This window comes from Engystomops pustulosus, chromosome 3 (assembly GCF_040894005.1).
Source record: "Engystomops pustulosus chromosome 3, aEngPut4.maternal, whole genome shotgun sequence".
Lineage (NCBI taxonomy): Eukaryota > Metazoa > Chordata > Amphibia > Anura > Leptodactylidae > Engystomops > Engystomops pustulosus.
Window position 1 is genome coordinate 234,857,562 of NC_092413.1, and position 14,562 is coordinate 234,872,123.

At 51.8% G+C, this 14,562-nt stretch overlaps 1 protein-coding gene across 3 annotated transcripts in view; it reads right to left on the reverse strand.

Moving 5' to 3' along the window:
- LOC140122810 (oocyte zinc finger protein XlCOF8.4-like) overlaps positions 1-14,562 on the reverse strand; it is a 217,981-nt gene that overhangs the window by 5,302 nt on the left and 198,117 nt on the right. The window contains exons 2-4 of one of the 3 annotated variants that reach the window (XM_072144035.1): positions 14,033-14,134; positions 13,771-13,944; positions 13,569-13,692 (exon numbers count right to left, since the gene is read on the reverse strand). The exons of 1 other annotated variant lie outside the window; for it this stretch is intronic. In XM_072144035.1, the coding sequence (XP_072000136.1) occupies positions 13,569-13,692; positions 13,771-13,944; positions 14,033-14,104 (370 nt within the window). In that variant the 5' untranslated portion in view covers positions 14,105-14,134. The remainder of the gene's footprint in view (positions 1-13,568; positions 13,693-13,770; positions 13,945-14,032; positions 14,135-14,562) is intronic. One more of the 3 variants, XM_072144036.1, reaches the window with a different exon arrangement.

A 14,562-nucleotide genomic window follows, 5' to 3' on the forward strand; every position in this document is an offset into this window, starting at 1 on the left:
AGGTACTTGTGTAGCTGATGTCTGTGTATCACACGTGTATAGGAGGAGAGAACATGTCAGGTACTTGTGTAGCTGATGTCTGTGTATCACACATGTGTATAGGAGGAGAGAACATGTCAGCTACTTGTATAGCTGATGTCTGTCTATCACATGTGTATAGGAGGAGAGAACATGTCAGCTACTTGTATAGCTGATGTCTGTCTATAACATGTGTATATGAGCAGAACATGTCAGGTACTTGTGTAGCTGATGTCTGTGTCTATTACATGTGTATAGGAGGAGAGAAAATGTCAGGTACTTGTGTAGCTGATGTCTGTGTCTCATGTGTATAGGAGGAGAGAACATGTCAGGTACTTGTGTAGCTGATGTCTGTGTCTATTACATGTGTATAGGAGGAGAGAACATGTCAGGTACTTGTGTAGCTGATGTTTGTGTCTCTCACATGTGTATAGCAGGAGAGATCATGTCAGGTACTTGTGTAGCTGATGTCTGTGTCTCTCACATGTGTATAGGAGGAGAGGACATGTCAGGTTCATGTGTAGCTGATGTCTGTATCACATGTGTATAGGAGGAGAGAACATGTCAGGTTCATGTGTAGCTGATGTCTGTGTATCACATGTGTATAGGAGGAGAGAACATGTCAGGAACTTGTGTAGCTAATGTCTGTGTATCACATGTGTATAGGAGGAGAGAACATGTCAGGCACTTGTGTAGCTGATGTCTGTGTCTCTCACTTGTGTATAGGAGGAGAACATGTCAGGTACTTGTGTAGCTGATGTCTGCGTCTCACATGTGTATAGGAGGAGAGAACATGTCAGGCACTTGTGTACCTGATGTCTGTGTCTATCACATGTGTATAGGAGGAGAGGACATGTCAGGTTCATGTGTAGCTGATGTCTGTGTATCACACATGTGTATAGGAGGAGAGAGCATGTCAGCAGGTAAAGCACAGACACTAGCAATGCTTTACTATACATTACACACAGACATGAGCAGGAGGAGAGGGGAGGGGTAACAGGGGTGACATCACTGTCTCTGATCATGTGACCAGCCTCATTTACATAATAAAGAAAAGATGATTTTATAATGATTAACCGGTTAAGGGCCCTTTCCTGTTTTTTCATGTCCATTTATCACTTCCCACCTTCAAAAATCTATAACTTTTTTATTGTTACATGTAAAGAGCTTTGCGAGGGCTTGTTTTCTGTGTAACAAATTGCACTTCATAGTGATGGTATTTAATATTCCATGCCATGTATTCGGAAGCGGGAAAAAAATTCCAAATGCAGTAAAAATGGTGAAAAAACGCATTTGCGCCATTTTCTTGTGGGCTTGTATATTACGTCTTTCACTGAGCGCCCCAAATGACAGGTCTACATTATTCTTTGGGTCGGTACGATTACGGGGATACCAAATTTGTATAGGTTTTATAATCTTTTCATACATTTACAAAAATTAAAACCTTCTGTACAAAATTTTTTTTATTTTTATTATCTTCTGGCGCTAATAACTTTTTTATACTTTGTTGTACGGAGCTGTGGGTGGTGTCATTTTTTGCGAAATTTGATAATATTTTCAATGATATCATTTTTAGTATTGTACGACCTTTTGATCACTTTTTATAGATTTTTTATATTTTTCAAAATGGCAAAAAAGTGCCATAAGTGCCGTTAATATATTTTGATAGAACGGGCATTTTCGGACGCGTCGATACCTGATGTGTTTATGATTTTTACTGTTTATTTATATCAGTTCTAGGGAAAGGGGGGTGATTTGAATTTATAGGTTTTTTTATTACAATTTTTTTTTTTTAACTTTTTTTATTTTTATTTTTACTATTTTTCAGACTCCCTAGGGTACTTTAACCCTAGATTGTCTGATCGATCCTATCATATACTGCCATACTACAGTATATGGGGCAGTATATGGGGATTTCCTCCTCATTCATTACAATGTGCTTTCAATGTGCTATCTTTTTGAGGCTGCCGACAGTTTTGCCGGCGGCCATCGCTGTGATAACACAAGCGATCAGTGATCGCTCGATCGCGGGTGTTACCGGTAAGTCTTTGGTGCAATATGCAGCAAAGACTTACCGGCTATGGAGAGGGCTCAGCCCGACCGCCGCGGTGAATACAGTTAATGTACGAATTGTCTAGATAAAAGGCTGGATGGATCCTTGTGAGCTGCTACAACAGGTAGTGGTGACAGAGAGCTGATGACAGGTGTCCTTTAAAGAAGGGAGAGAGGCAGAAGTGCAGCAGGTGTGATGGGTTTCTGTAACTTGTCTTCAGTGAAAATTAGGTCCCTGGTGAAAGGTTCCCTTTAAGGCAATTAAATATATACCGTATGTACACAAGTATAAGCCAAGGAACCTCATTTTAACACAAAAACCAAGCCCTGGCCCCCAGTATACAGCCAGCCAGCCCCTGCCCCCCAGTATACAGCCAGCCAGCCCCTGTCCCCCAGTATACAGCCAGCCAGCCCCTGTCCCCCAGTATACAGCCAGCCAGCCCCTGCCTCCAGTATACAGTCAGCCTCTGCTCCCCAGTATACAGCCAGCCAGCCCCTGCCCCAGTATACAACTAGCCCCTGCTCCACAGTATACAGCCAGACAGCCCCTGCCTCAAGTATACAGCCAGCCTCTGCTCCCCAGTATACAGCCAGCCAGCCCCTGCTCCACAGTATACAGCCAGCCCCTGCCCCCCAGTATACAGCCAGCCAGCCAGCCCCTGCCCCCCAGTACACAGCCAACCAGCCCCTGTCCCCCAGTACACAGCCAGCCAGCCCCTGCCCCCCAGTATACAGCCAGCCAGCCCCTGCCCCCCAGTATACAGCCAGCTAGTCCCTGCCCCCCAGTATAAAGCCAGCCAGTCCCTACCCCCAATATAAAGCCAGCCAGCCCCTGCCTCCAGTATACAGCCAGCCTCTGCTCCCCAGTATACAGCCAGCCAGCCCCTGCCCCCCAGTATACAGCCAGCCAGCCCCTGCCCCCCAGTATACAGCCAGCCAGCCCCTGCCCCCCAGTATACAGCCAGCCAGCCCCTGCCCCCCAGTATACAGCCAGCCTCTGCTCCACAGTATACAGTCAGCAAGCCCCTGCCCCCCAGTATACAGCCAGCCAGCCCCTGCCCCCCAGTATACAACCAGCCAGCCGCTGTCCCCCAGTATACAGCCAGCCAGCCCCTGCCCCCCAGTATACAGCCAGCCAGCCCCTGCCCCCCAGTATACAGCCAGCTAGTCCCTGCCCCCCAGTATAAAGCCAGCCAGTCCCTACCCCCAATATAAAGCCAGCCAGCCCCTGCCTCCAGTATAAAGCCAGCCCCTGCTCCCCAGTATACAGCCAGCAAGCCCCTGCCTACAGAATACAGCCAGCTCCTGCTCCCCAGTATATAGCCAGCAAGCCGCTGCCCCCAGTATACAGCCAGCAAGCACCTGCCCCCTAGTATACAGCCAGCCCCTGCCCCCCAGTATACAGCCAGCCGCTGCCCCCCAGTATACAGCCAGCCGCTGCCCCCCAGTATACAGCCAGCAAGCCGCTGCCCCCCAGTATACAGCCACCCAGCCCCTGCCCCCCAGTATACAGCCAGCCCCTGCCCCCCAGTATACAGCCAGCCAGTCTCTGCCCCCAAGTATACAGCCAGCCAGCCCCTGTCCCCCAGTATACAGCCAGCCAGCCCCTACCCCCAGTATACAGCCAGCCAGCCTCTGCTCCACAGTATACAGCCAGCCAGCCCCTGCCTCCAGTATACAGCCAGCCAGTCCCTGCCCCCCAGTATACAGCCAGCCCCTGCTCCCCAGTATACAGCCATCCAGCCCCTGCCCCACAGTATACCGCCAGCCAGCCCCTGCCCCACAGTACACAGCCTATCAGCCCCTGCTCCCCAGTAAACAGCCTATCAGCCCCTGCTCCCCATTATACAGCCTATCAGCCCCTGCTCCCCATTATACAGCCAGCCAGCCAGCCCCTGCTCCCCAGTATACAGCAAGCCAGCCGCTGCCCCCCAGTATAGTCAGCCAGCCCCCTACCCCACAATATACAGCCAGCCCCTGCCCCCCAGTATACAGCCAGCCAGTCCCTGCCCCCCAGTATACAGCCAGCCAGTCCCTGCCCCCCAGTATACAGCCAGCCCCTGCCCCCAGTATACAGCAAGCCAGCCCCTGCTCCCCAGTACACAGCCTATCAGCCCCTGCTCCACATTATACAGCCAGCCAGCCCCTGACCCCAGTATACAGCCAGCCCCTGCCCCCCAGTATACAGCCAGCCCCTGCCCCCCAGTATACAGCCAGCCCCTGCCCCCCAGTATACAGCCAGCCCCTGCCCCCCAGTATACAGCCAGCCACTGCCCCCCAGTATACAGCCAGCCCCTGCCCCCCAGTATACAGCCATCCAGACCCTGCAGCCCCTGCTCCCCAGTACACACCCTATCAGCCCCTGCTCCACAGTATACAGCCTGACCCACAGAAGACAGCCAGCCAGCCCCTGCTCCCCAGTATACAGCCTATCAGCCCCTGCTCCACAGTATATAGCCAGCCAGCCCCTGCTCCCAGTATACAGCCAGCCCCTGCCCCCCAGTATACAGCCAGAAAGACCCTGCCCCCCAGTATACAGCCAGCCCCTGTCTCCAGTATATAGCCTGCCAGCCCTTTCACCCCAGTATACAGCCATCCAGCTTCTGCCCCCCAGTATACAGCCAGCCAGCTTCTGCCCCCCAGTATACAGCCAGCCAGCCCCTGCCCCCCAGTATATAACAAGCCAGCCCCTGCCCCCCAGTATACAGCCAGCCAGCCCCTGCCCTCCAGTATACAGCCAGCCAGCCCCTGCCCCCAGTACACAGCCTGCTAGTCCCTGCCCCCCAGTATACAGCCAGCCAGTCCCTGCCCCCCAGTATACAGCCAGCCAGTCCCTGCCCCCCAGTATACAGCAAGCCAGCCCCTGCCCCCAGTATATAGCCTGCTAGCCCCTGCTCCCCAGTACACAGCCTATCAGACCCTGCTCCACATTATATAGCCAGCCAGCCCCTGCCCCCCAGTATACAGCCAGCCAAACCCTGCAGCCTCAGCTCCCCAGTACACACCCTATCAGCCCCTGCTCCACAGTATACAGCCAGCCCCTGCCCCCAGTATACAGCCTGCAAGTCCCTGCCCCCCAGGATACAGCCATCCAGCCCCTGCCCCCCAGAATACAGACAGCCAGCCTGACCCACAGAAGACAGCCAGGCCCTGCTACCCAGTATACAGCCTATCAGCCCCTGCTCCACAGTATATAGCCAGCCAACCCCTGCACCCAGTATACAGCCAGCCCCTGCCCCCGTATACAGCCAACCCCTGCCCCCCAGTATACAGCAAGAAAGACCCTGCCCCCCAGTATACAGCCAGCCCCTGTCTCCAGTATATAGCCTGCCAGCCCTTACACCCCAGTATACAACCATCCAGCTTCTGCCCCCCAGTATACAGCCAGCCAGCTCCTGCCCCCCAGTATACAGCCAGCCAGCCCTTGCCCCCCAGTACACAGCCTATCAGCCCCTTCTCCCCAGTACACAGCCTATCAGCCCCTGCTCCCCAGTACACAGCCTATCAGCCCCTGCTCCACAGTATATAGCCAGCCAGCCCCTGCTCCACAGCATATAGCCAGCCAGCCCCCGCCCCCCAGTATACAGCCAGTCCCTGCCCCCAGTATAGAGCCAGCCCCTGCCCCCCAGTATACAGCCAGCCAGACCCTGCAGCCCCTGCCCCCCAGTATACAGCCAGCCCCTGCCCCCCAGTATACAGCCAGCCCCTGCCCCCCAGTATACAGCCAGCCAGCCCCTGCCCCCAGTATACAACTAGCCCCTGCTCCACAGTATACAGCCAGCCCCCCAGTATACAGCCAGCCAGCCTCTGCTCCACAGTATACAGCTAGCCAGCCCCTGCCTCCAGTATACAGCCTGCAAGTCCCTGCCCCCCAGTATACAGCCATCCAGCCCCTGACCCCCAGAATACAGACAGCCAGCCTGACCCACAGAAGACAGCCAGCCCCTGCTCCCCAGTACACAGCCTATCAGCCCCTGCTCCACAGTATACAGCCAGCCCCTGCACCCAGTATACAGCCAGCCCCTGCCCCCCGTATACAGCCAGAAAGACCCTGCAGACCCTGCCCCCAGTATAAAGCCAGCCCCTGTCTCCAGTATATAGCCTGCCAGCCCTTACACCCCAGTATAAAGCCATCCAGCTTCTGCCCTCCAGTATACAGCCAGCCAGTCCCTGCCCCCCAGTATATAGCTAGCCAGCCCCTGCCCCCCAGTATACAGCCAGCCAGCCCCTGCCCCCCAGTACAGGAATGTCCTCCACCACTTCCCTCTTACACTGGTGATCACCCCTCATCCTCTCTTCTCCCTCCATTATCACCTACCTGTGGTGTCACCTCCAGGAATGTCCTCCACCACTTCCCTCTTACACTGGTGATCCCCCCTCATCCTCTCTTCTCCCTCCATTATCACCTACCTGTGGTGTCACCTCCAGGAATGTCCTCCACCACCTCCCTGTTACACGGGTGATCACCCCTCATCCTCTCTTCTCCCTCCATTATCACCTACCTGTGGTGTCACCTCCAGGAATGTCCTCCACCACTTCCCTCTTACACGGGTGATCGCCCCTCATCCTCTCTTCTCCCTCCATTACTACCTTCCTGTGGTGTCACCTCCAGGAATGTCCTCCACCACTTCCCTGTTACACAGGTGATCGCCCCTCATCCTCTCTTCTCCCTCCATTATCACCTACCTGTGGTGTCACCTCCAGGAATGTCCTCCACCACTTCCCTCTTACACGGGTGATCGCCCCTCATCCTCTCTTCTCCCTCCATTATCACCTACCTGTGGTGTCACATCCAGGAATGTCCTCCACCACTTCCCTCTTACACTGGTGATCGCCCCTCATCCTCTCTTCTCCCTCCATTATCACTTACCTGTGGTGTCACCTCCGGGAATGTCCTCCACCACTTCCCTCTTACACGGGTGATCGCCCCTCATCCTCTCTTCTCCCTCCATTATCACCTACCTGTGGTGTCACCTCCGGGAATGTCCTCCTCCACTTCCCTCTTACACGGGTGATCGCCCCTCATCCTCTCTTCTCCCCCCATTATCACTTACCTGTGGTGTCACCTCCGGGAATGTCCTCCACCACTTCCCTCTTACACGGGTGATCGCCCCTCATCCTCTCTTCTCCCTCCATTATCACCTACCTGTGGTGTCACCTCCAGGATTGTCCTCCACCACTTCCCTCTTACACGGGTGATCGCCCCTCATCCTCTCTTCTCCCTCCATTATCACCTACCTGTGGTGTCACCTCCAGGAATGTCCTCCACCACTTCCTTCTTACACGGGTGATCGCCCCTCATCCTCTCTTTCCCTCCATTATCACCTACCTGTGGTGTCACCTCCAGGAATGTCCTCCACCACTTCCCTCTTACACGGGTGATCGCCCCTCATCCTCTCTTCTCCCTCCATTATCACCTACCTGTGGTGTCACCTCCGGGAATGTCCTCCACCACTTCCCTCTTACACGGGTGATCGCCCCTCATCCTCTCTTCTTCAGCCTCCGATATAATATAAGTCCCATCTTCTCCCTGATTTGTCAGTACATTACAGGAGACAGGAGGAACAGATGACACAAGAGCCCCCACAATCTATGAGCACAGGACCCTCCACCCCCTGTATAGATGAGGTCCCAGGCTCAGCTCCATCTACCTGATGACTCTCTGGGACATTGGGCGTCTCCTCTGCACCGTCCTGGGGATACAGAAGATTGGGACATCTCTCTGGTGGATTTCCATCAATGATTTCATCTGTAGGACACACAGTGATGGGTACAGGAGAAGCTGGAGACTGCTCTACACATCAGACCATTCTCTCAGTTCATATCTTCGGTTGTTGCGCTCCTTAAAACTCACCTCTACATTTTAGATGAGTTGGTTGGTCTAAACTCAGGTTCAACAGGTTCATCTAGGGGGGCAGGGGGGCGACCCTATCTAGGGGGGCAGGGGGGCGACCCTATCTAGGGGGGCAAGGGGGCGACTCCATCTAGGGGGGCAGGGGGGAGACCCCATCTAAAGGGGCAGGGGGGAGACCCCATCCAGGGGGGCGACCTCATCCAGGGGCAGTTTATGGCTTCCTCCAGGGTCAGATATCTTCCACATGCTGGTGAATGGGAAATAATCTGTATACAGTTACTTAGTGAGGAGGAATGGAAGGGACGCTACACTGATTGCTCTGTTGGGCTGAATGGACAATATATATTAACACCAATGTCTGGGGATCTCTGGGCCTGAAATCTGCCTCTGGAAGAAGAAGCAAGGTGGTCTGCCCTGGATCAGTAGCCAGGTGAGTATCACACTGATGTCAGATGCTCTGGGTTTTCAGACCCGGTTATCCTTTCTGCACTCGCTGCTGGTGATGAGAATCACTAAAATGTCAAGGAAAATCTCTAACAATACAGAAAGTATTCGGACAAAACGCGTGGGATCCGGTACAGGGTTATCTTATAACATTAGGATGTCCCCGATGCTGTAGAGGGGAGACCCTGTAGTAATGGGGATAATAATAATAATCTGTATATATCGCCATCATATTCCATAGCGTAACACATCACAGGGGACAAATATATTACATTACAGAGTACAAACAGTCATAGGAGGGAGGGCCCTGATCACAGGAGCTTACAGTCTATGAGGATCAGGGGTGACACAAGAGCTTACAGTCTATGAGGATGAGGGGAGGACACAAGAGCTTACAGTCTATGAGGATGAGGGGGGACACAAGAGCTTACAGTCTATGAGGATGAGGGGGTGACACAAGAGCTTACAGTCTATGAGGATGAGGGGAGGACACAAGAGCTTACAGTCTATGAGGATGAGGGGAGGACACAAGAGCTTACAGTCTATGAGGATGAGGGGGTGACACAAGAGCTTACAGTCTATGAGGATGAGGGGGGCACAAGAGCTTACAGTCTATGAGGATGAGGGGATGACACAAGAGCTTTCAGTCTATGAGGATGAGGGGAGAACACAAGAGCTTACAGTCTATGAGGATGAGGGGGACACAAGAGCTTACAGTCTATGAGGATGAGGGGGGAACACAAGAGCTTACAGTCTATGAGGATCAGGAGGGACACAGGAGCTTACAGTCTATGAGGATGAGGTGGTGACACAAGAGCTTACAGTCTATGAGGATGAGGGGGTGACACAAGAGCTTACAGTCTATGAGGATGAGGGGGGCACAAGAGCTTACAGTCTATGAGGATGAGGGGATGACACAAGAGCTTTCAGTCTATGAGGATGAGGGGAGAACACAAGAGCTTACAGTCTATGAGGATGAGGGGGACACAAGAGCTTACAGTCTATGAGGATGAGGGGGGAACACAAGAGCTTACAGTCTATGAGGATCAGGAGGGACACAGGAGCTTACAGTCTATGAGGATGAGGTGGTGACACAAGAGCTTACAGTCTATGAGGATGAAGGGGTGACACAAGAGCTTACAGTCTATTTGGATGAGGGGATCACACAAGAGCTTACAGTCTATAAGGGTGAGGGGAAGACACAAGAGCTTACAGTCTATGAGGATGAGGGGATGACACAAGAGCTTTCAGTCTATGAGGATGAGGGGAGGACACAAGAGCTTACAGTCTATGAGGATGAGGGGGACACAAGAGCTTACAGTCTATGAGGATGAGGGGAGGACACAAGAGCTTACAGTCTATGAGGATGAGGAGGGACACAAGAGCTTACAGTCTATGAGGATGAGGGGTGACACAAGAGCTTACAGTCTATGAGGATGAGGGGGGGCACAAGAGCTTACAGTCTATGAGGATGAGGAGGTGACGTGACACAAGAGCTTACAGTCTATGAGGATGAGGGGGAATAAAGAGCTTACAGTCTATGAGGATGAGGGGGGGGGGCACAAGAGATATAAGAGATATAAGAGAGTGTATGATGGAGGCATCCATATAGCGTTTGGTCTGATAGACGAGCCTGGCTGCTGCATTAAAGGACACCTGTCATCAGGTCTGTGTCACTAGTCCTGTCACCTCTACCTGTTGGAGCAGATCACAAGGATCCATCCCAGCCTTTATCTGGTTATTTCATACATTATTCATTGTAAAATCATCTATTTTTTATCATGTAAATGAAGCTGGTCACATGGTCAGAGGCAGTGATGTCACCCCTGTTCCCCCTCCCCTCTCCTCCCCCTGCTCATGTCTGTGTGTAATGTATAGTAAAGCATTGCTGGTGTGTGTGCTGCATCTGCTGACATGCTGCATCCTCCTAATACACATGTGAGAGACACAGACATCAGCTACACATGAATATGACATGTTCTGCTGTAACATGGCTGCCTGGAGCTGCTGTATCTCTCCTATACACACACACATGCACACACAGGCTGCAGGGGGCGCCAGCACCAGGAAGCACATCATTATACAGCCTCACATCATTGTACAGGCTGTCAGTCATGCACTGGGGGTGTGGCTGTGCCTCCCACTCATGAATAGAGTGGACAGCTTGAATATGCTAATGCTTCATTGGACATTTCACAGGTCATTTGCATACAGCTTTAGGACCTCATTGCTTAGGTTTACAGGCATGTAGAGGGACAATGAGGGGATAGAGGCAATGCTCTCTAATGGCAGTTTATGAAAATATATTTAGTTTAGGGGGGTTATTTTGCATGACGGGTTCTCTTTAAGAATAGATTGAAGAGGAGAGAGTTTAGAGAGTGGAAGACCGATTAGTAGGGAGTTACACGAGTCTAGTTGAGAGTGAATCAGAGCAACAATTAGCATTTTCAAAGTTTCAATAGTCAGAAATAGTCGGATTCTGGAGAGGTTTCTGAGATGCGGCAAGAGATTGATATATGGTGAAAAGGAGAGGTCAGAGTCCAGCACAACCCCAAGACAGCGGCCCCGGAGCTATAGTGGCCCCACAGACTGAGATGGAGAGGTCAGAGTCCAGCACAACCCCAAGACAGCGGCCCCGGGGCTATAGTGACCCCACAGACTGAGATGGAGAGGTCAGAGTCCAGCACAACCCCAAGACAGCGGCCCCGGAGCTATAGTGGCCCCAAAGACTGAGATGGAGAGGTCAGAGTCCAGCACAACCCCAAGACAGCGGCCCCGGAGCTATAGTGGCCCCAAAGACTGAGATGGAGAGGTCAGAGTCCAGCACAACCCCAAGACAGCGGCCCCGGAGCTATAGTGGCCCCACAGACTGAGATGGAGAGGTCAGAGTCCAGCACAACCCCAAGACAGCGGCCCCGGAGCTTTAGTGGCCCCACAGACTGAGATGGAGAGGTCAGAGTCCAGCACAACCCCAAGACAGCGGCCCCGGAGCTATAGTGACCCCACAGACCGAGATGGAGAGGTCAGAGTCCAGCACAACCCCAAGACAGCGGCCCCGGAGCTATAGTGGCCCCACAGACTGAGATGGAGAGGTCAGAGTCCAGCACTTGCTGCCCCGGAGTTAAAGTGATAATTTCAAAGGCCAGCAATTTGGAAATGCTTGTGTGTGTCATGGGGCAAACTTATGCTTTCTCTCCATTATTTTCGGGATGGAAAGCTGAACGGATGGCAAGGACCGGCTCAGTGACGGTGGTGCTGTGATTGCCGTGGTACAGGCTAGGCCTTTTTGGTGCCTCAGCCATCGCTCATGTTTACTCTGCCGGTGCCTGGTCATACATGGGGGGTGCTCAGATTGTTACGGCTTTGGCCACGCTTTATTGGATGGTGGCACAGCCTACAAATGACATCCAAAAAAATGCAATGAGGCAGCACTCCGGTAAGTATAAAGGTGATCTTTATTCACCCATGGCAAAATAAGGTGCAATGTTTCAGCTCATCCATAGAGTCCAGAGATACTTGATAATGGCTCTATGGATGAGCTGAAACGTTGCACCTTATTTTGCCATGGGTGAATAAAGATCACCTTTATACTTACTGGAGTGCTGCCTCATTGCATTTTTTTGGATATCTGACCATACAAACCGGTGGATGGGGTTTGTTGGATGTGTGCACCCACCACTGGACTTGATCCATTATACTCGCTGTGCTGCTCCACATTCGGACTGTTTGCCTACAAATTACAAGTGTTGTGCAAAAAAAAGAAAAATCTGCCATGCTGCAGACTCCCTGTGGGATGGTCTTTGTTTAACGGGTCCCTGAGCACAGGCAGTAGCAGGCGACAATGTGATTGCGGGCTGACTGCTGCGCTTTGGCCCCCTTACGCTTCTTCTGTTGGCTGCCAAGAGCTTCCTGACCACCACATCTTTGTCCAAAGTATCACTGTGTGCCACCCAAGTCAGATTTTGCTCCTCATCATCACCTCTGGCTTCTTCTATTATCCAGCCCTTCTTCTCTCCCTCCTCAGTCTGCACAGAAAGCACAGCCGTTGGCTGTGGACATCCCTGTAGTACAAAGGGGCTGCAAGCTACAGGATTGGTTGCTCAGCAGTCAATCAAGCAGCTTGGCGCTTTTTCCTGAACATTGACCTGGATCCTGAACCCTATGTATCCGGCACCTACAGACTGGAGCTTTGCTGTTTGGGCATGCTCATCACTATGCATGAGCAGTAATCACTGATCCTGGTCTTTATGTCCTCTCCTTTGTCTGTTGGGAGTGCTCCCCCTCCCACACCTATAAAACTTCTATGTACCCTGCCTCTTGAGACAGTTTCAGGAAGGAAACTACCAAAGTAGAATTCAGTCCAGATTTTAGAAAGAAAAGCAAAGAAGGGAAATATAGTGGATAATAAGATCCAGCATCAGGGCTTGAAGTCCCTTGAATTATTGTTGAAGCTTATGGAATCACCACAGAAGATAAAAAACATCACTGGAGAGAGTGTGATCTTGAGTGATAGACCCCTGGAAAAGGGGCTTTAATGTCCTGCAGGACATCAATAAATGATATACCCAGATATCATGGCCAGCACTCCCATCCCATCTTACAGAACCCATGTCCTCACCAGGTTAATCAGTTTATTTATCTTTATCTGAAACTATTGCATCTTTCCTAAGGCTTAGCGGGAGGTTTATTGGTTGGCAGCCCAGAGCTGTCTAGACAGAGCAAACCTAGAAATATGGGCTCTGTCTGGGCTTATTTGTCCCGGTCTTCAGATTTGCTACTACAGTACTGCTGCTATTCTGTGCTGCCAATGCAGAACAGCGGCCAGGGTCAGCTTGTCTGGAAATGATCTCCAAGGGTCCTGGCTGTGGTACTTCTATCAGAGTAAGGACTTTGTTATCAGCCTCTTATTAGATGCTGTTCCATGGTAGTTTACAAGATCTCTGTTTTCTGTGTGTATTCCTAGCCTGCCACAACCACCACAGGCCTCCCATCTACCTCAGCGGGGGATCTGTCACTTACTCCCAACCTTAACTCTCTCACACGGCCTCCCACTCTTCTAGGACAAGACTACCATGACACCTGCAGCCCAGCTGCCATCAAGAGATGTACATATCTATTTCCAACTTGATAACTCTGCAGTCCCATCACAGTATACACGTGTACACTGTAAATAGTTCCCCGTACACAAGTCTCCTCTTACCGTGTGATGTGCGGGGCCAGGGGTCCTCCATGATGACGTCCTGGTACAGGTCCTTGTGTCCCTCTATATACTCCCGCTCCTCCATGGAGAAATACACAGCCACATCCTGACACCTTATAGGAACCTGACACACACAATGACACAGTCATCACCCAGACCCCTCCAGTGCCGGATCATTTCCCAGCATCCCCAGCAGTGTCACCTCTCCAGACAGCAGCGCAGTCATCTTCATGGTCAGTTCTAGGATCCTCTGCTCATGGATCTGGGGGTGAGGAGGAAGCTTTGCACTGGGGCTCCAACTCCATCCTCCTGACTCCTGGAGATGGCTGCTGGGGGCCTCAGGGTCATCTGATGTCTTCTGCACTAATGTATAAGCCTGTGTATGGGAAAGGACATTTATGGGGGAGGGGAATCCACACATCCGGGTCTCTTTCTGACTATGTTAGAATTCCGGAGACGATTACCTCTCCGCTGAGCAGGTAGATGATCTCCAGGGCGAGGCTGAATATTCTTCTGGTGATCTCGTCCTTGTCCATCCTTGGTGGTCACTCAGGAGAAGGAGTGTTCTGAAGGAAAAGATGCGGAAACTGGATGAGCTGGAGGGTCTAGTGCGGGGTATCTATCCCCTGGAGGACCTCATCAAGAGAGAACGACTTGTCAGAGCCTGGTGATGGTGATGGGCTTTATTGATTTGCTCATTTCGACATTTATGTTAAGGCTATTTATTCCTCCTTTTCAGATGCATGTGAAGAAATAACAGCAATAACAGCTGGAGAGATGTGTATCCTGCTCCGGCTTCTTCCTAGGCCCAGATATATCTGGTATATAACATTAGATTCAGTTATTCCAGATGTGGGGGGGGGGGGGGGAGCACTTCCTGGTTGTGACATCATTACCCTCCCACTGTTTGTAATTGGCCGATCTGAAGCATGTGATGAATTCAAATAAAAAGACTGTAAATCCGCCCCAAATTATCCACATCAAAGTATTAAAA